The sequence below is a fragment of the Sebastes umbrosus genome, chromosome 16 (assembly GCF_015220745.1).
Source record: "Sebastes umbrosus isolate fSebUmb1 chromosome 16, fSebUmb1.pri, whole genome shotgun sequence".
Taxonomy (NCBI): domain Eukaryota; kingdom Metazoa; phylum Chordata; class Actinopteri; order Perciformes; family Sebastidae; genus Sebastes; species Sebastes umbrosus.
The window spans coordinates 30,915,696-30,937,868 of record NC_051284.1 but is presented as its reverse complement, the minus strand read 5'-3'; the positions used below and the strand labels follow the sequence as shown (position 1 = coordinate 30,937,868).

The window sequence follows — 22,173 nt, the reverse complement described above, 5'->3', positions numbered from 1 at the left end:
GTATCAATGATGAATTATCTTATTATTCTCATCTTGCACACCAGCAGCTTTACTGGTAATGTATGTCCACGTCGATCACAGTCTCACGGCAGTTTGTAAAAAATAGTCACGAAATTTAATCTACTTGATTCTTGTATATAAACACAAATTTCCCTTTTTTTTCGTGTCGCTCAGCACGACTTTCAACAACGTATTTTTTGTGCTTTCTCCTACAAATGCCCAGCAACACGTGACGCACGTGTCAATTTCAGCTCCAGTCTTTTCAAAGTAAAACTCCTCAGTCAGGTTTAGGAATAGACCGACTTTGCTGGGCTGCCACGTCAAACTGGGAGCTACAAGTAAACTGAGCCGAGACCATAGTCTGTTTATAAAGATGGACGACACGTCTCCGCTTCCTCCCATTGCACAGAAGTGAAGCCAAAATATCCTGGATATGGGAGCTGCCACTTTGAGATTTTGAAGTCATTTGGAACCAGAGTCTGCGCAGTAGTGATCGAGCGGTGGAGCCGCGGTATCGAGGTCACCCTTCTGAACAAATCACGAGCAGAGCACAGCGTCAGCTTGTCAGCGGGAGAGACTCACACTGTCAATCATGACGTCTCACCCCTTTTTAACGCATCAATAACTCATTAAAACCAAACTGATCAGAAAAATTAAGACTCTACTGCAGCCAGCCACCAGGGGGCGATCCAGATGTTTTGGCTTCACTTTTGGGGAGCTGTCATGACGTCCATCAAACAGTCTGAAACATGTCAAGTGACTGTATACACACCCACAGATCTACTGCCTTCGACTCGGTTCTATTCTACCTTTAAATGACCATCTTCATCCTGTTAATATGACAAAGAAATATCAGAAATATACTGCATACATGCAGAGACGTAAAACTGTAAAATTAGTATAGAATAGAGAATAGAATAGAATAGAGTGAAGCAGAGAGCAGTGGAGCTGGAGTGGATGTGGACAGGTACTCATGTTTATTCATGCAGCCGTGAGCTGCAGACCTGCAAGGTGACTGGCTGTCACACACACACATACACACACACAACACACACATACACACACCACACACACAATACACACACACACACACACACACATAAATGTATGCAGGTGCAGGAAAAGACAAACACTCACACATCTGGCCTGTCTATCACCTTGGATCAGGGAGATAGAGGTGTGCATGTGTGTGTGTGATTGTGTGTGTGTGTGTGTATGTGTGTGTGTGTGTGTGTGTGTGTTTGTGTATTGTGACAGAAAGTAAACAACAAAAGCAGCTTATTCAGTTTGACTACTGTTACTACTGCTGCTACATGTACTACTGTTACTACTGCTGCTACATGTACTACTGTTACTACTGCTGCTACATGTACTACTGTTACTACTGCTGCTACATGTACTACTGTTACTACTGCTGCTCCATGTACTACTGTTACTACTGTTGCTACTGTTGCTACTGTTGCTACTGTTACTATTGTTACTACTGTTACTACTGTTAGTACTGTTGCTACATGTACTACTGTTGCTACTGTTGCTACATGTACTACTGTTACTACTGTTGCTACTGCTACTACTGTTACTACTGCTACTGTAGACTGATATTCACGGAACAAAGTAAAGACATCTGTCGGCTGTGATTGGTTGTTCTTCGTCACATGACATTTGGTGTGCGCTGCAGCGTTCCAAAAGTTGAATGATCTTTTATCTCGCGGTGCAGCCCTGAAATATCGACGCTTGGGAACGCTTTGTGTGGCGACAGCATAACTTCCGTGTTTGAGCGCGCCTGCCGCGGATCTACACTGACAACAATGGATTTGAGGCTGCAAAAAAACGCGTCATGTGTGCGGTCCCTTAGTAAGGTTTAGGAAAAACATCATGGTTGGCCTTAAAATAAGTACGTAAACTAAGTACAATACGTAGGGAAACAACGTAATATACGTACGAAAAACATGTCACAAACGTCACAAAGGTAACTTGCAAAAGAAAAAAACAATGTCCTGGTTATGATGGATCTTTTATTTACATTTTTTATAAACTAAACATTTAATTAGTCGTAAAAATAATCATCAGATTAAATGCCAAAGAAAATATTTCTTAGCTGGAGCTCTTTACCCCTTACCCTGTGTCTCTCCCTCGTCTGTCCACCCCTCTATCTCACCTCTGCAGTGGTCTCTACCACCACTCTACTGTATATACTGTACACTGATTGTATAGATTCAGACAGGGAGGAAGTGTGTGTGTGTGTGTGTGTGTGTGTGTGTGTGTGTGTGTGTGTGTGTGTGTGTGTGTGTGTGTGTGTGTGTGTGCGTGTGTGTGTGTGTGTGTGTGAGAGATCTAGTTAATATTTCACACTAACCTTACAGGCATGTGTGGGTTTATTAATTATGGCTGAAATGTGAAGCAAAGACGCTCATGAATAACAGCAGCCGCTGCTGCCTGTCAGTCACACTGCTGCAGCTGCCAACAGCTGGATCATTACACACACACACACGCACACGCACACGCACACGCACACACACACACACACACACACTGCAGAGCCTCATAAACAAACTACAACTGCAGCTACTGTTAGTTTGAGTGATGCGACTGCAGCTACAGCTGTTCAGTGATTTACATTCAGAATCACAGGTGGGTTTTGTTTTGTTTTGTTCTTTTTGTCTAACTTTCCAGACAGCTCACTAAAATGTCTCTCACCTTGATGGGACTACATGAAACTACTAAATAATAAAATACTCAACATAAAAGTTCATTCTTAACCTTTAAAATGTCCTAAATAAATCACCTACAATTTTTTTTTTTTTTAACTTTTAACAGCGTTTCTTCATGTCGTGTCAGTGGATGAATTTGCTATTCATTCATTAGATGACCATGAGATGCGGTTAAAAGCTCCAGAAGAATGTGAACATTCAGTTATTTGTTCATATATATATATTTAGTCAAATAAAATACTATGTTATAATTCAAGTACCAGAAAACAAGATACTGCAACACCTAAATGAAATTAAGTTAACCACTAAAAAAATTAATTAAATAAAACAAAATAAAACAATAAAATAAAATAAGCAAAATAAAATAAATCAATCATATAGTGCAGCTACTAATAAGATAAATTAAAATGCAATAACAAAGAAAAAGTAAATAATGTCAATTTTACTATTATTGTATTAATATTATTAATATTACTAATACTATTAATAAAAAAACGATCTTAAAATAATAATAATCCTTAATCAAAGTCCATTTACAATTTATTTTGGTGCTTTAAACAGCATTCCTTAGATGACCATGAGATACACTACGTTATTTATTTATATAATATTTATTTATTTTATTTATTTAGACATTGTTTCAAACTAAAATACTATTTTATACTTGAAGTACCAGCAAACAAGATACTGCAACATCTAAATTAAATTAAGTAAATTGCAAAAAGATTATATTTAAACTTAATAAAACTATTGAATTAAATAAAATAAGTAAAAATAAAATAAAATAATCTAAATTAAACGTCAATGTCAATAATATTATCGTATAATTAATATTATTAATATTACTAAAACTAGTATTACTCTGATATCCATAGACACACATGCACTCATGGAGGTACATTGATGCTGTACTTACAGAATTAACACACATGTATGCACACTTAAACACAGTCTTTACATCCATGTGTGTGTGTGTGTGTGTGTTAACATGCTAATTCACACACAGCGAGTTAAGAGCAGCTTCATTGCTGTACTCACAGAGCAGTAAAAGCTCCGGGCCTCTAAATCACACATTACACGGACCTGCTCCACTTAATTTCCCTTTGATCTGTTTTTTTCTTCAAAAACACCGAATTACAAATTCTCTCTCTCTTTCTCCCCCCTTCTCTCTCTCTCTCTTTCTCTACCTCCCTCTCTCCCTCTACCTCTCTCTGGACAGAGTAAAGTAAATTAATAAGGCGTACATCAGAGGCGGTGGCTGCTCTCTGGCTGTAGGCCTTCTCTCTCTCTCTCTATCGCTGCCTCAACACCACATTCTTCATGTTTTTATAATATATTTACACTAATTGAAAATCTACCGTTCCTCGACAAACAGGCTGAATTGTTAAAAAGATGTTTATCCGTCCTCGCAGCCCTTTAATGGATTGAATTAATAGCTTTCATGTGTTTGAAGACGGTTATTTGCTGCCAGCTGATTTAAAACAGGCAGGTGGAGCCAGAGTTTGGATCAAACTACAACAGTTTATAGATCAAAATAAGTCTGCAAGTAAATTTATAAATCGTTTCAGAATTGTGAATTTCACACCAAGAAAACTTTTAAACCACATTTAATTAATTTCGGCAAGTGATTTAATGTGTAATGTGTTCAAACTAGGGCTGTCAAAGTTAATGCGATAATAACACGTTAACGCAAATTTGTTTTAACGCCACTAATTTCTTTAACGCATTAATGCAACTTGTGATGTTTAGGTTGTAGCGGGCTCAGTTTTAAAGCTAGAGTGAAGATACTGGTATCTTATGAAACTAGAAAATCTAATGAATCCATTTGGCCACATTCAGTTTGAACCCGGTATTCGTGCACAGTTGCAGCTAAAGAACGAAATATTCTGCTTCAATCCATATTTGTTGGCGTTTAGTCTTTCAAAAACAACATTTTCACTGCGCTAAAAAACTATTTGCTTTCCAATCAAAATGATAGGATATTGTTTTGTGGAAAATATGAGAAATAACTTCTGTTGCAATGAACACATGACATAACATGGGACCCTAGAATCAATTCATAGCGTAATAAAGTGACTGTATGTAATTTACCAACTGAAAAACTAGATTTACTTCTACGTTACTATTTAACAAAGTGTTTAGAGTCGCTTAAACATAATTAATCGTAATTAAACCATGTCATACTAGCTTGTCATAAAGGAGGCTAAATAACGCTCCAAACTTTAAAAAAATGTGCGAGTAATTTGCGATTAACTACGCACAATCATGCGCTTAATTGCGATTATAATCGATTGACAGCCCTCGTTAAAAGTCTTCACATTTCTTCTCTGTTCAGTTACAACTAGTCTAAAGTATTTAAAAAGCAAATAAGTTGCTTCAATGCGTTAAAGAAATTAGTGGCGTTAAAACTAAAGTCTAAAACACGTTGAGGTGTCGTTATGGAGAACAGCAGGTTTTTGCTGTATTGAGGTTAAATGTAGAAACAACAGTCTCCTCATTTTTAAACAAACAAGTAAAAGGTTGATTTTTAAAGTGTTATTCAGTGCAACAGTCTCTTGGATTCCGTTTTCTGAGCTGCAGCAGAATCTAACCCAGGCTGAAGGAGCCACATTTTCCATCAGGATTACGGTCTTCAAATTAACATCAAACCTCAGGTTCTTGTACAGTAAGTGGAGCTGAATTCAAGTGGATTTATTCCTCCTTCAAGCAGCAGAACGATGAATCAAAGAAGTGGAAGTAAACGTCCTACGAGGCTGCGTCCTATTCCCTCTCACCGCCTCACTTTTAATACCAACAATATGCTCCAAAAACACACACACACACTCCTCTCCTGTTAAAACACATCTATAGGCCCCATAATGGAGCAGAGCAGCGGGTTTATTTCATGTGCGTGGCGTCTCTCCAGCTCTCAAGTCTTCCTCGGGGGGGGGGGAAATCTCGCTGCAGTAACAAGCCTGGGCGATGCTGAAAAAGTGCCGCGGGCAACAGCGAGCAGCGGCACAGCGGCGCAGGCAGGTGAAGACGGGGTGAAAGTCAAATCTTTTCACTGCAAACAAAAACCCCGGGAATAAGGGAAAATAAATACATGTTGTGGGGATAAAAAAAAAATGTGAGTGTGTGTGTTTGCTCTGGATTTGAGTGATTCTTTTGCGGGGCGCCACAGGTGGGTAGCCGTCCAACGAGGTGAGGGATTTGCAGTTATGAGGACGGATCGACGAGGAGAGGAGGGAGCTGTTATCAGAGAGAGACGAGGGAAAAGGCTGCTATTCAACGCTCAACGTTTTTAAAAAGCTGTCGTTTTCAACACTTTTCTGAGAGTGGTTTTGGGACCTCGCCACGTCACACGCCGTCTAGCTCAGGTACATCACGTGTCAAACGTGGTGGTGTTGTGACGGGAGGCGAGGGATAGAAGTGATGTGGCGTTCACTGACAGGCGTGTGTTCAGGAATCTAAAAAGAGGCCAAATGAAGCATTCAGATGTTTATCTCTTGTGGAGTTATTCTCTCGGTGAAGTGGAAGTGACAAAAAGCCGATTTTTAACCGGGAAGTTGGCAGTTAAAGTCCAACACTACTGCTGGATGGTGAGGACGGATTACGAGAGGAAATGCTGCGGTTTAAAAACTGCACCTGAACTACCGGAACGTGTTGACCTTCACAGATAAAAAGCAAGTGGAGCCAAAATGGAGTCTCGTGGCTCCACAGACGGACACAGGAAGTAGAAAAGAGCCGCGGCCGCTGAACGTTTAACGACTTCCTGTTTGACTTCTTGAAGGTGAACAAGGTTTCAGGTGATATTAACTAAAATCTCTGATTTATTTCACACAAACCTCATCAAACATTCTGACTGTTGATTTCAGCGCCAATCAAGATCAATGCTGCTGGACTACAAACATCACATCAAAAGGTCTGTGTGCACGCACGCACGCACGCACGCACGCACGCACGCACGCACGCACGCACACACGCACGCACACACGCACGCACACACACACACACTTCCTCCCTGTCTGAATCTATACAATCCATTATTAACATGTTTCCTGCCAGACAAAGACTCAGGTAGATGATAAAATACAGAGAAATAAAAGGTTAAATTATTGAGTTGGGGGTGCTCTCTTCCACAGACGAAGACGAAGAAGAGAAGAAGAATAGATATTGTTCTTTTTTTTTGTTTTTTTAGGAGGAAGGTGGAAAGTAGGTTAGAAAAGAAAGGCAAGGTGAGAGAGAAAGTGTGGCATCAAAGAGAGAAAGTTGAACAAAGTCAGCGACACGCCAGGAAGTCGACTCATGCGACATGGGAGAGAGAAAAAAAACAGCCACATCAGAACGCATCAGAACGCCGCCACTGCCGCCGTCAAACCAATGCTCAGAGAGAGAGAGAGAGAGAGAACGAGAGAGAGAGAGAGAGAGGGGGGGGGGGGGGTAACAGGTAGGAAGGTGAACTTGGTGGAGGAGAGGAAGGTAGGAAGGATGTGATGAAGGAGGGAGGAAGGAGAGAAAACAGGAGGAAGAAAGGTTGGATAAGAGTTAAAAAGAGAAATGAGGGTTTAAAGACAGGAAGAAAAAAAAACGAGGAGGAGGCGGGACAGTAGAAGAACGGTGAGGAAACAGGAGGAGAGAAAAATGAAAAGGAGAAAGAGGAGGAGAAGGAAGAGTGGGGAAGTTACAGCAGAGATGTAAAGAAGAGAAGCAGTAGATGAGAAGGAGGAGAGAGGAAGAAAGGAGGGATAAAGGAAATGACAGAGGGTGGGAGGGTGGGGGAGAGGAAGAGGAGGTGAGGAAGAAGGAAGAAAAGATGAAGGGAGAAGGGAGGAAAAAAGAAGTGTTGTGATGGAGAAAAGGAGGAACAACAGAGGAAGGAGCGAAGAGAGAAGAGAGAGTGACAAAGGAGAGAAAGGGAAACATCTGAGGAAGGAGGGGTGATTGAGAAAGGGAGGAGAGGAAGGAGAGAATGAGGAGAAGGAGAGGAATGAAAGAGCTGGGAGTAAAAGATTATGGAGAAGAAGAGGAGGTGAGGAGGAAAAGATGAAGGGAGAGGTACTGAGGAGGAAAGAGAAGGAGAAACAAGAGTGGAGAAAAGGAGGAATAGAGGAGGAAGGAGCAAAGAGGAGAGAAGAACGATAGAGAGAAAGGAGAGAAGGGGAAAGAGAAAGGAGGAGAAAAGGCGAAGAGCAAGAAAAAGTACAAGGCAGGAAAAGAGAGGAGGAGAGAGAAGGAGAATATGAGGAAGAATAGAGAGATGAGAGAAGAGTAGAGGAGCAAAGGGAAAGCCGAAGGAGAAGGAGAAGAGGTAGAAACCTCGGGGGAGAGGAGGAGGTGGAGGAGGATTTATGTGTTTTTAGAGCCGTCATGTCTGAAGGACAGACCTCGGGCGAGTCAGCACACCTGCTACACCTCCTCTCTCTCTCTCTCTATCTGCCTCAATCCCGTCATAAATCCTCCTCATACCAACATGTTTACTCCTTTTTATTGCTCCTTTGTTCTTCTTCTCTCTCTCTCTCTTTCTGTGTGCACTGTTCTGATCACAACTAGTCCTCCAAACTCAAAGACTAAATCTGTCGTTTCTCGTTGCCTTTAAAAACACCTTCTTTCTCACAACTCGTCAAATGCCGTCAAACTGTGGCGCTCTAGGTACGCATCTAGCGCCACTTTTGGACGTGTCGGGGACGCAATACAATGGCGAAGGCGAAGGCATGACCCGCCCTACTCTGCCTCTGATTGGCTTACCCTGATTCACCACCTTCAGCTCAGACTCCAGCGGGGGCCTCAAGCGGGATCTTTCCTTTTTTCATGTCCGTGACATATTCTACAGATAGAGACATGTAAACTGTAGTAATGCTGCTGGTATGATGTCAATATACAGTCAATAGATCACCTTCACTGTCTGTTGTTGCTGTGAATCGTGCAGCTCGCGTCAAAAATAGGCAAGACCTCGAATCTCTAGAAGAGACGCAGCTGACACGCAGCCGAGCCGAGTCTCACGCGAGCTGTGTGGCTGCTTGAACCTGTTAACAAGGACGCCGAAATAAAAAACAACAGGTAACGCAGGCGCCACGCGCTGCTCACGCGGCCGGTCTGTCCTGGGCTTAAGACATTGTTAAGGAAAGATGGCATTCATTAGGGATGCTCATTTTGAAAAAAATTCTGAACCGATAACCGACCCTCGTTAACCGATTATTAACCGCTACGATGCTGCGTGTAGTGTCGCGGATATGAGGCCACTTTCGAGTGGCAAACAGTGTGTGTATTTGTGCTACGTTAGCAGCTCTAGCATTGCCGGAGTCTTCGTGCTCGCCGCCGCACTGGTAGTCTTTAGTGAGTTTCCAACAGACCGTGTGTGTGTGTTGGTGGTGAGTGTGAGGTTGTTGGTGGCGTTCTAGCTGTGAACGTAGGTGTAGCAGTGTGTGTACAGTTTATTTGTCGCTGAATAAATGCTACGAAATTACAACTCCTCCGCTCCGCTCAAGCGAGCCAGAGACCGGTTAAGGTGGGCTGTTAAGGTGGACCAGCTTTTCTCTTAAAGAGACGAGCCGCTCCTCTGAGCCGCTCAGCTTTGGAGTAAATTATAAACATTTCTTTTAACCGTTTTAACCGATAGCGTTAATCGGTTAAAATGTCTAATGTCGGTTAACGGTTAACCGGTTAATTGTGGACATCCCTAGCATTCATGTCGACAGACTGTCCAACCCCCCCAACCCCATGGCTGTAAAGCAACCTCACAGTTTCCCTCCTCCACTACCGACAGACATGTTGCTGAAATCATGCTGTTGTTTCTGTTAGAATGACTCGATCATGCAGCTGGGAGCGTCTCCGTCCTCCTGATGGACCAAACCAGAGGAGCAACAACAAGACTTCACTGAGAGACGTCCTGTTTGTTCCTTCAGATAATCACACATCTTCTTCTCCCTAATACCAGTAAACTACCCCTCTTCTTCCTCTTACTCCCTCCATCTTCTATTATCCCTCACCACAGCAAACCTTTAGTCTCTCTCTTCATCACACACTCTCTCTCTCTAGCCTTAAGTACTATTTGAATAACAGCAGCTCCCTGGTGTGTGTGCATGTGTGTGTATGTGTGTGTGTGTGTTATAGCGAGGCGGCGGTGGGCGAGCTCTCTCTGGTACATCTGTCTCTTTTAGTTTACAACCACTCTGCCTACTTGCACACACACACACACACTCACAGGTAATCCAGCTCAGGCAGAGATGTGCATGTAAATACACATTTCCACAGAGAAACACACACACACACACGTAATTAAACTAAACACACACACACACACACACACACACACACACACACAGTACTATAAAAGAAACCCACTTTACATGTTCATGGAGGTGGTATCCACACACACACACACACACACACACACACACACACGCACACACACACAGCTGTAAGCAGAGTAGACAGGTGGAGTGTATATCAGGGGCCTCTGTGGCCACCCAGCTCCTCCACCATTTATCTCAATTTCACCTTCTAGACACGCACACACACACACACACATACACACACATACACATACACTTAACATAAGAAATACACACAACAAAAGGAGGAGACACACACACACACACAATGCTGCACATACACACTAAATACACTTCTCTATTGTGTTTAACGCTTGTTTCTGATTGGCTGGGAGGTGTCTGTTAAAATGTGTTCAGGTCAACAGATTAACCACCGCTCTGAATCAGTGGCAGGTAACCATAGCAACAGTGATGATGCTTTAGATAACTGACTGACGGTATAACACAGGTTGGTACCAATGGATCCCTCTAGTTTCATATGATGCCAGTATCTTCACTCTAGCTTTAAAGCTGAGCCTCTAAAACCTAAAAATCCCGTTAATGCGTTAAAGAAATTAATGGCGTTAGAACAAACTTGCATTTAAAGTGGCAGAAGGCAGTATGTTTTTGGCATCATTGGGCAAAAATCCCATAATAACCTTTCAGCATATTGTAATTCAAGTGTTCTGAGAGATAACTAGACTTCTGCTCCTCCTCATGGCTCTGTTTTCAGGCTTTAGAACATCTAGCCCATGACGGGAGACTTTGACCAATCACAGGTCATTTCATTGAGAGAGTGTTCCTATTGGCTGTGCTCCGGTCATGTGACCAGAACTTGGCGTTCTTTCACCAGATTTCACAATGGCCGCGGCGTCATAAACTTTCTCATTTTACAGCTAAACCGTGCACTACAAGATGATTCTGAAAACATCTGAGGTGAGAAATAGACATTAACGTAACAGAATATTGATTCATATTTGATCAGCGCTGCCTAGTTTGACCGTTTGGTCGGAGTTCAGAGTGATTGACAGCCGGCTCTCATAGACGGCAGCTGGACAGCAGACCTCAGATCAGCTCTGACTGCTTTTTTCTCCTCCGGTCTGTGAAATCTTGCAGATGCCGTTAAGAGCACCGGAAGACACCGGAGGACACCAGAGGACACAGAGGGACATGATTTTTTTCAGGTTACCTGTTTCATGTACTATTGTCACGATATAGCGACATTTTATAAAAATAACTTTTTTAATCATGTTTGCTCCAATCTCACCTACTTCAGCTGGAACACGTTATTATCATGTTAACTTTTACAGCCCTAATTTTAGTGTACGTATTGAATATGTCCATTGCGCATAACGTGAACACACCTCAGAAAAGTCAACATCCAACTGGAAAAACATTCCGCCACTTTTCCACCACGTAATCTTCGCATTCATTGTGAAAGTACTCATGAAAAAAACAACATTTTGAAAAAAAACTAGGGCTGTCAAAGTTATTTGTCCACTCCCATGTTGATAAGAGTATTAAATACTTGACAAATCTCCCTTTAAGGTACATTTTGAACAGATACAAAATATATGAGTAATCTGTGATTAATCAAGATTAAATATTTTAATCAATTGACAACCCTAGAAAAAATATATATTGACGGGCAAATTAATCGCATGAAAAAAAAAAATGGCAGTGATAAAGTATTGACTTAGTAGAACTCTCTTTATTTATCACTCCTCCACTGTAATAAAAACAAGGCAAAACCTGCTGCAATGACTATATTTAATTGTTAAAATGTTATTGAAATGCAGTTTTTATATGTAATCAGTCTTTTCAAAATGTCTTCAAAATGTTTAAACTGTGAAATCAGACGTTAAAATCATCAGCTGCTCAGATAGTTTTGGTAATAAACACATCGTTGCAGCTCGACAGTCCTCGAGTTTATCAGATGTGTGTGAGAAACTCTCACAACGTGTGTGTGTGTGTGTGTGTGTGTGTTTATATAGGGCCTACATGGTGTTAAGCTCGTCCTATAATGAGCTATTAACTGCCGTCTCCTTTTAGCTCTCCGCCTGACTCCGACACAAATCCCTCCTTTATTCTCCAGTACTGTAATCCACCACACACACACACACACACACACACACACACACACACACACACACACACACACACACACACACACACACACACACACACACACACACACACACACACACACACACACACACACACACACACACACACACCGCAGCATCAACCACAATGCATCAGGCCTCAGTTCACTTCCTGGTGTCAAATCCCTTCTTCTTCTCTGTTCACTGACAAAGACCTCTGAGGAGGAGGAGGAGGAGGAGGAGGAAGAGCAGTGAACGAGAGGAGGGAGGGATGAACAGGAACGATACGATTTTATGGCAGCATCTTACAAAAACTGCAATCCACACTGCACATGAGCCAAATACAGTAAACACACACACACACACACACACACACACACACACACACACACACACACACACACACACTAAAATACTCAAAACCAGAACAATCTGCTGTAAGGTCTTGGTAACGCAGCATTTAAACACACTTTAGAGTCACACGTTTGAACCCTGAAGGAGCAAAAGTCATAATTCTAACAACACCTCCATCAAAAGGGTTCAAAGATATACTGTTTTACCTGCAGTTATGATATTCAAACAGTATTAAAATATATGATTTACTACAGAGTTCCTCAGGGTAGCAGACGGTGTAGAACAGTGCAGAAATGTCAGATAGTCCAATCACGAAGTTTACATCAACTGTCGAACTAACGAAGCAAAGAGCAAAGTGACAGAAAAAGTCTATTCAGTTTGATATTATTTGAGGTTTGCTCCGTGTTAGTAGCACCACTGCAGGACTAATCCTACAGAATACTGATGAACGCCTGTGCAGACGCATTGACTACATTTACATACACTAAATATTACAGTTTTTGCCTTTATTCTAAAAAAGAAAGTATTCCTTCTAAGCTGTTTACATGGCTGATGAGAATTAATATTCCACCAATATTCACATTTACATGTTGCCGTGCAAACATCCTAACACTTTCATTCAACCAGCTTCTTGTAAAGGTCCGCATTGTGACTAGGGATGCTAATTTTGAAAATGTTCTTAACCGATAACCGACCCTCGTTAACCGATTAGTAACCGTTAACCGACAAGGTTTGTGCCTCGCATGCAGCGGTGTACCAGCTGAGTCTCCAGTTCACCGTCAGGAGTTAACTTAGCAGCTACGATGCTGCGTGTAGTGTCGCGGACATGCAGCCACTTTCCCAGTAAAAGTCTCCACCGCACATTTAGTTTAGTTCACGTGTGTCACAAACTGCATACAGTATGTGCTGTATACAGGTATTAGTATTTTGTTTTTGTCTGCGATGTAGTGGAGGAGAAGTAGAAAGTAGCAGAAAATGGATATACTTGTACTTAAGTACAGTACTAGAGTGAATATACTCGGTTACATTCCATCACTGCTAATCCTAATCTTCATCATGCCTCTATAAAGAGATGCATTAATTCTGGATAATTAAAAATAAGAACATTAAATATCTCCGTAAACAGAACTAGTCCTTCCAACATGAGGTCAAGACTTTAAAACAACAAAAACGGTTTAGCAAACCATTCACACTGCTCATATCCAACAAAACACACACACTACTACCACGACTACTTCTACTACTACTACTACTACTACTGCTACTAGTTAAACGTTACCATGGTGAGGAGGTATGCTGCTGGCCGGCCAGGTGAAGGGTCTTGGGCCGGGCGGCGGAGCAGCTGCCTGCATTAGCCGGCCGCTCCCAGTAGGGGTCACTGTGAAACACACAGAAAACGTGGAGAGGTTCTTTAACGACAGCCTGAAGACACAACGAGAACGAGAAGAAGAAAAAGAGGAAGAAGAAGAAGAAAAAGAAGCAGAAGAAGAATAGAAGACTTGGAGGCAAGAAAGCAGGGAAACACAATCAAGTGATTAAAGGAATTATAAACAGCAACATGTCAAGAGGTTTACACCCAGTTGAAGAACACATTTAGACACATTGACTACAGCTTCATGTGGAACAGTTGGGCATTTTAACTCAGTGGGCAATAAAAAAAAACCTTCATAACTTTCTAATGAGCATCTGAAATCTTAAAACATGTGAATACTTGTTTAGTAATTCAGTATGAAACCTTGAAAATGTGGCATGAAACCTAAATCAGCAGCCTGATCCTTGATTGAAACACCACATTAACGAGGAGCTCAGTCGGTACAAACTCATGCTGTGCAACCAAACATTATTCAAACATAAAAAACTTTATTCAAAAATTCTCGTGGAGATCCAGATGTTTCAGAGATACCAAATATGTCAATCTGAATTTTGAGGGTATGTGTATTAAATGATTCTTTGCAACAATAAAAATTGTTGGTGATTTTAACACATTTAATACAAACCATTTATACTCTGGTACTGTTTACACTGTTTAATATGTTATTTTTCTACCACCCAGACATCCGTTAGCTTTCATTCATTCTTGTAGCACATGAAAACCTATTAGCAGACTTGAGTCCTGTAATCCATCACAGTGAACATTCATTCATTTTTTTGTAAGCATGTCACATTATGGATGCAACACAGCGCAGACTTTTCAACTCATTCTGCACCTTAAAGTGCAGATTTGACTCATAGTGATCAGTTTAATCCTCACAGGGAGTTACTACGCAGTGTGTCGTCTTCTTAAAGCTCTTTATTTAGTCTCAAACTTCATGGAGGTGCAGTACTAAATCGCTGGAGTCCCTCTCTAACCCCACTACCGTGCAAAATTAATGTTACATTGACAAAGATATATAGAGACATGTAAAACGGTGGGGATAACCAGGGCGTCAAATACAGATGTTTTGTCACACCCCTCAGCGTCTGATACCGACGCACAAGGCGCCCTTTAGCGTATGAGACGCTCATGGCTTTCAATTAACTCCAATGTAAACCCATCTGCGTCATTATTAAACGCTCAGAGAAAGTGGTCGGGGAGTGAAAAAACACACAGCGGATGGGAATGGAGGTGGATGGGTCCGACAAACAGGACATTTAACGTTAAGTTTCACTTTATAAACGTAGTCATTTTAAGCCAAACCATGATATTTTTTCCTAAACCTAACTAAGTTGTTTTGTTGCCTAAACTTAAACAAGTGTTCACAACAAATTCACAACGTTAACCACATGTTTACTGCGACCATAGTGGACTACCCAGTGCGTTAGAAAGTGATGCCAAGGGGTCGTGACAAAGCGTCAATACGTTACGAGTCGGAATGAGAACGCATTGGAAAAAGGCATGCAAAAATCTAAATATACAACACGTTTTTACTCCCAACTCGTCAAATACCGCCGTTTGGTGAGTGTCCCTCGGCTTCGGAAACCGACACACAGAGGCACCCTTTAGCGAAAGTATGTGACAAACCAGGCTTTCAACTAACTCCAATGTAAACCCACCTGCGACGTTATTCGACGGTCGGAGTAAATGACGTAGTATTAATAGCGTGAGAGTCTGTTCAGGGCGAGCGAACGAGGTGGATGAGTCAAACACACACAAGACTTTCTACCTGGAGACCGCTGTTCATGTCCCGTGTGAAACTAAAAGTGACGTTGACTTATTTTGTCACGTCAGTCTTTAGTCAGTGATGTTAACATCAACCACGACCGTTTCCTAACCCTAACTAAGTGGTTGTGTTGCCTAAGCCTAACTTCCTGTAAAAACAGTAGTTTATTTTGAAAGGACACTATACATTTAACGAGCATATATTGACACGCCGTCCTCGGTCCGTCCAAAAGTAACGCAAGAGGAGTACCCCGTGCATCGGTCTGAGGCACTGACCAAGCAGCAGTATTTGACGAGTTGGGAGTGAGAATGTGTTTAAATATGTGTAGGCCTAGTATATATTAAAATAACGGTCTGCAAAATATACATGGTTTGTACTTACGGAAGTAAACACAGAGGTATGGTCCTTTAAGGCCCTTATGATTTCAGGTTATAACGTGATTGAGTGATGCTTTACCAAACAAACGTTATCAAATCGCCGGAAACTAAACTACCAAAAAGTGAAACTTGTCTTGCTGCTCAGTTTGCCTTCATTTCAATATTTTCTTCAGTGTGAACATCCTGAAGCTTCAATGAGGAAACAACATGGATGATAAGGGTTAAAAAAAGTCTGCCTAAATGAGGTCCAAGAGCTTACATTAAAAGAGGCAATGAGACAAAACAATTGCATTTATTTTGTCCATGAATAAAACTCTTCTATTTACCAATATTCTGAGAATAAAACTGTTGGTAAAGGTGTTGGGGATGAACCTGCTGCCACTGCAGCTGGTCAACTAAAACACCTCCTGCCTCTGGAAATATACAAAAAATAATAAATGCACCTCCAGTTTGGTGGAGTTTTTTTTTTAAAGCTTAACGCTGCAGACGGGGACTCGACAGGCAGGCCAAGTGACACGTCGAATAGTGAAATACAAAATACAAAGCAGCCCCAAAGTGACTATGCACAGTGAATTATTTGAATTTTACACACCCACCAAAGACAGGCTGTCAAAACCCATGCCGGGATGGATTTTTCATACGGAGAGAGGGAGCGAGGGAGAGCCGAGGAGAATAAAAGAGAGAAGAAGAAGAGAAAATAGGAGGCGGAAAGAGGGCGAGAGACAGCGGTAGAGACGGGGAGGAGGAGGGGAGAGAGAGAGAGAGAGAGAGAGGGAGAGGCAGTGAAGCGATGCTGGCTTGCAGGAGAACATTAGCTGCACGGTGTAGCGCACCATAAAACCATTGACATTGTCGGTCTTGCTTTGTGGACGAGTATTATTGTAAAACACAGTTTTCTGAGGCGAGCCGGCCGCTATTGTTCTTGTCAGAGGGTGAAGCGAGGGCACCGCCGGCATAACTTATTTCTGTTTAAAGCTATACGGAGGGAGAAGGCAGAGGGAGAGAGTTGGTTTTCAAATTAAACCACCGAGATGTAAGTCCACAGATTGTATTACTTTTAGATTTGATCTCTTGATGCATGACTAGGGAACATATCGCTGCTGTCGGGGAGCGAGACAAAAAAAATAAAACAATAAAAAAGAAGAAAGGCAGGTTTGTTCTCGGCGAGGTCGGTGTACTTTACTGATTATACAACAAGGTTTAAGCAGGTTTCTAGAGACGGGGAGTCTGACTCAACACAGGAATTATCAGATCAACTTCCAGTCAAAGAAACAGAAACAAGTGAGTATTTACTGCATCATGACGCAACAATGAAACTCATTTTTAACAAACATTAACCTTGGAGTAAATATAGAAACATTTCACATCATCAAATATGACATCAGCCAATGGATCTGATGCTTCAAACAGATGTGTCTCTTCTGGGGTACATTGATCTTGTAATTGCCTTTTCCAACAATTTCATCAGGGGTTTCAGTCGTCAAGGGCCTCAAAGCTGCACTAATAAATATCTTTATATAATCAATGGGTGTAATGACTGTATATTGTGAAAGGTGTCACTTGTAGTATAAAAACCAGGTAGGTACCCCTCTAATGTCAGCTTTGGACGCGTCAGGGATGACATGTCAGTTTCCAATCATTACATAAAGTACAGTTTCCGCTCATGCATACAGAACGGCGGTTTACAGCCTGTGAACTCCGCGTTCGCCTGTGCCGTAAATCGTCGGGAATGTACCACTGGCGGGGGGCAGGAATTCAATTAAATTCCGGCAGTTCCCCGGGAGTTTTCTGTGCTGCCTGCAAATTCCCGTGAACAGTCGTTAACCTAAACTCCCACAGCAATTTACAGCGCTGATTACAACAAAAAAATTACTCGTTTACGTAGTTTTTAGGTAATTGTTGTTGGTTTTATAGCACATTTACCGTTTTGATTCAGTATATATATTCAGTGATTCCGTGATATATATATATATATGTATATATATATATATATATATACATATATATATATATATATATGAATGCAGTAATGCAACTTTGAGTCCACATCAAGCTAATGGCCGAGGTGTCTCACCTGTATGAAACTTTACACCAAATTCAATTCATTTGAGACATCGTTTTAGGCTGCTGGTCAGAGACACAATTTATCCACAACATTCCCAGTGTGATTGGGATCCCTCCCTTATTCTGAGTGGATTGATCAGTTATCTGATGGATTAAGATATTAAGGGATTCCTCCCTGTATTTAAAGACAATCCACTTTATTTTCATAGCCATACAATGTGTGTAAAAATCTAAACAAAAGATAATATAAAGCTGAAAAGATTCTCCTCACTGGAGTCTCATTTTACAGAAAGTACAAGAGTTTTATTTCACTTAGGAGTTTGTGTAAAATTCTTTTAATTTAGAAGTGTTTTTACAAGCTTCTCTGACCCTCAAGGCTTTAATATAAATACTCTGTTAGTGTGTATATATTGTTAAAGACTCCTCTGCCACTGGCTGTATTTAAAATCACAGAGTAGTTAGTTACTATGCTGCAGACAAACTTGACTTCCTGAGTTTATTATTTACTCTACCAAATAAAAATCAAACATTTAAGTTGGAAAAATAAATGTATTTTTTTATTAGTATGTGTGATTTACCCTTTTTTTAAAAAGCTATGTTCTTACCTCTGTAGCAGTTCCTGGTTTGGCAGAAAAGACCCGAGCAGAGGGCCAGGCTGCCTTTCTACCTGCCTGAGTGGGAGACCACCAGGTAAAACACTCACACCTCAACTGTTTTCAGACTAGTTTAAGATTTGTTTAGATTTCTACAACCTGCTGCCGTAATGCAGCGTTCATGTTGAATATGACTTATTTTCACTGATGCACTTCATGTTACAGTGATGTTACTTTAGTCCTTTAGGTGGTGATCATGTCTAATCAGTTGGGCCAACCACCTTCTCATTAAACGGCCCTATAATCTGCACCAGAACCAGAAGACTGGTTACCAGTGGTTCCAACCAGTGTTTCTCATGCCCTTTAAATAGTGGAAATATTAAACTGTTTTCTTGTATAACATTAAAAAAACCTTTGCACTATTGGACATCTAAGTTTACCCTCACACATTTATTTCCTGTCCCCCCTTTTTTTCAATACTTTTCTCATCTTTCCTTTCACTTTCCAAATAACACATATACAAAAAGCATTAATAATGCATTATTATGTTCTTTGGCAAAAATACAAAATATAAAGTATGTAAAGAAACAAATCAAGCTGTTTCTCTCTTGCTCCAACAAACATGAACCCAGGTAATTCGCACCATGTTGACTTACACCAGACTTTGTTTTACTGTATTTGAGTTACTTTAAAGGTATGTTGTGATATGCATGCAGGCTACGTAATGTGCAGGTCCTGCCAGTGTTTTGATACTATTCCACTGATGGACAGAAACATGTTAATGTGCTAACAAAGGCGAGTGTTTGTAGATAATGAACATTTCAAATTATTACAATAACCAGCTTTACAAAAGCTTAAAGAGGAAGGGAATACTTTGAACACATCTCTTCGGCCTAAATGTGTTTTGGTGAGATACAATGAATGTAAACATAAAGAACACACACACAGGGTGATTTTAAATTACAGTTCAACTTGTAACAATATAAAGTTATAAATTACTTCAACTTAGAGGAAGTTAACAGAAGTTATAAACCTTGAAATATGACAAATTTAAAGACAAAACTTCTGAGATAAAAGCTTCTAATTGCAGATTTTATCAGATTGTTGCTTTGTTTTCTAATATTTATTTGTACAATTAACTATTACTATAAATAATAAGTTATAGAAACGTACATTCGATATTTTTTTTTTTTTTTTTTTTTTTTTTTTTAATATAGCTCCACGAAATTTGATAGAAAATTTACCACGGGATGTTTTATACAAAGGAAGATGAAGATTCTCAGCCTGTCTGGTTGGGTAATTATGGAGTAGAGAGTTGTTAACAAAATAATATCTAAAACTATCCTTATATCTCGCTTTAAAGACGTCGAACAAAGATGTCAAACATATTCAATAAATGCAATTTAAAAAGAAAAGTGGTGGTGCACTTGGTATAACAGCATTCGAAAAAAAATTGTTAATCTAATAAACTGTTTGTGTAGCAGCAATGTTTGTTTCAGATAAGTTGGTAAAGTACTTCATATAATATTACAGTATCTTGAATATGAATAAATTAAACTATAATATAATGTTAAGAGACATGTACTGTGTACAAAACCTCTCATTTTCCCCAGAATCCCAAGAGATGTAGTGACCTTACTGCAGACAAACCCAACCTGACTTCTCCAAGATTAAATGATTAAATTATAAAAAAGAGAAACTGTTTGTACATGAGCCAGTACAACAGGAAATGACTGCTGCGACACAATCTACAACATCAACACGCCTCACTTCCTGTTCAACACACACACCGTAACACACACTGAGCTGACCTCTGACCTCTCCACTCCACTCTGCTGTGTCTCCTATTAACAGAACAGAGACCTCTGGTGAAATGATCTCTATCTGCAGTGAGACGGAGGTTTAAGAGGTTTACGAGGTTTACGAGGCCACCAATCACATGGCTTCTTTCTCTCTTTCTCTCACTCCGGTTCACTCTCATGCTCTTATTCTTATTTCCAGTTTCTTTTTCTTGTCTTATCGCTCTACTTCTCTCATTTGCTCTACCTTCTTCACTTAATGTTGTTTCCTCCTTCTCTCCCACATCCTTCTCCATCTTCTCCCTCTCTCTCCAGCCACTCTCTCTCTCTTCTTTCTTTTATCCATCACTCACTCCCTCTGTCCTTATACCTCCATTTACCCTGCTCCTCTCCTTTTTTTCCTTCTTCACGTACTCCCTCTCTTTCCTTCCTTCCTCCCCTCCATTGCACTCTCCTGCTATTCCCTCTCTCTCTCCTCCTCTATTACATCTCTCCCTAGACGTCCTATCTAGAGCTGTTCCGATACCGATACCGCCCAAAATTCGGTATCAGCGAGTACGCCAGTCTACGATCTGATTACCATCATTTATTAACCCAGAAAAAAATCAACTTGTTTTTGCCGCTCCCAAACAGCAGCCTTCACCTTTGCCGTCGCCCTGGATGGATCATGGCTGCCAATGGCTACTACTGTTTTAGAGCAGCGAAGAAGAACCGATTCCAAGGTCATGTGACGATAGTAAACAACAACAGTGCGGTGCTAGTGGAGAGTGTAACGGTAGTCAGAGCGAGGAAAATGTCAGCCATATGGCAAAATTTTCATAGTGGACAAATCAAGTAAGACGGCGATATGGACCTACCATATGTAAGGCTTTCCGTGTTGCCAATTTCAACACCAGCAATCTTATAAAGACGCATCACTGCAAAAGAGCACGACCGCCTCCACCAATGACAGATCAATTCCATAAAGATAGCCCAAAAGCAACGGAGATATTATATTTATCACGCTGGTATCGGCAAATACCACAAGTTCAGGAATCGGAGTCGGTCATCAGGAAGGAGAAAATGGTATCGGAACATCTCGACCTTTATTCCCTCTCTCACTTTGATCGTCTTAATCTTCTCCCCTTCTGTCTCACATCCTTACATCATCCCTTCATCCCTCTTTTTTGTTCTTCACCTCCATCCATCCGCTTCCTGCCCCCGTTCTCTCTCCCTTGTCTATCTTCAGTATGATTCCCTCCCTTTCTTGCATCCCTCCTTCTTTTTCTCCACCTTCATTCTTCACTCCCTCCTCTCTCCTGTCATTCTCTTTCTCAATTTTTTTTCCTGCTTCCTCTTCCTCCTACGACCGTCCTCCCTTCCTTCCTCCTGTTCCAGATAATCCCTCTTTCTTAATCTCACTCCTTCGCTCCCTTGTCGTCCTTTCTTAAATCATCTCTTCATCCCTCCTTTCTTCACCTTCAACCATTTACTTCCTGCCAAACTCCCTTTGTCTCTCTTCAGGTATGATTCCTTCCTTTTCCATCCTGCCTTTCTTTTTCTTTCTATATCGGTCTATATATGTCCTTGACTCCTTCTCATCACTCCATTCTTTACCTCATCCCTCTTTTTTACAAATGACTCCCTCTCTTTCCTCCTTAAACTCCCCTCATTCCTCCTTTCCTGTGTTACATCCTTAAATCCTTCTCTCTTTTGTCTTTTTCCTTCCACTCTTCCATCATCCCTCCGTTCTCTCTCT

At 41.0% G+C, this 22,173-nt stretch overlaps 1 protein-coding gene across 7 annotated transcripts in view; it reads right to left on the bottom strand.

Moving 5' to 3' along the window:
• Positions 1-22,173, bottom strand: part of LOC119504491 (neuronal PAS domain-containing protein 3) — a 317,816-nt gene that overhangs the window by 208,432 nt on the left and 87,211 nt on the right. For 5 of the 7 annotated variants that reach the window (XM_037796620.1, XM_037796619.1, XM_037796621.1 and 2 more), the window contains one exon: positions 13,742-13,840. The exons of the other annotated variants lie outside the window; for them this stretch is intronic. In XM_037796620.1, coding sequence (XP_037652548.1) covers positions 13,742-13,840 — 99 coding nt within the window. The remainder of the gene's footprint in view (positions 1-13,741; positions 13,841-22,173) is intronic. 7 annotated transcript variants of the gene reach the window in all.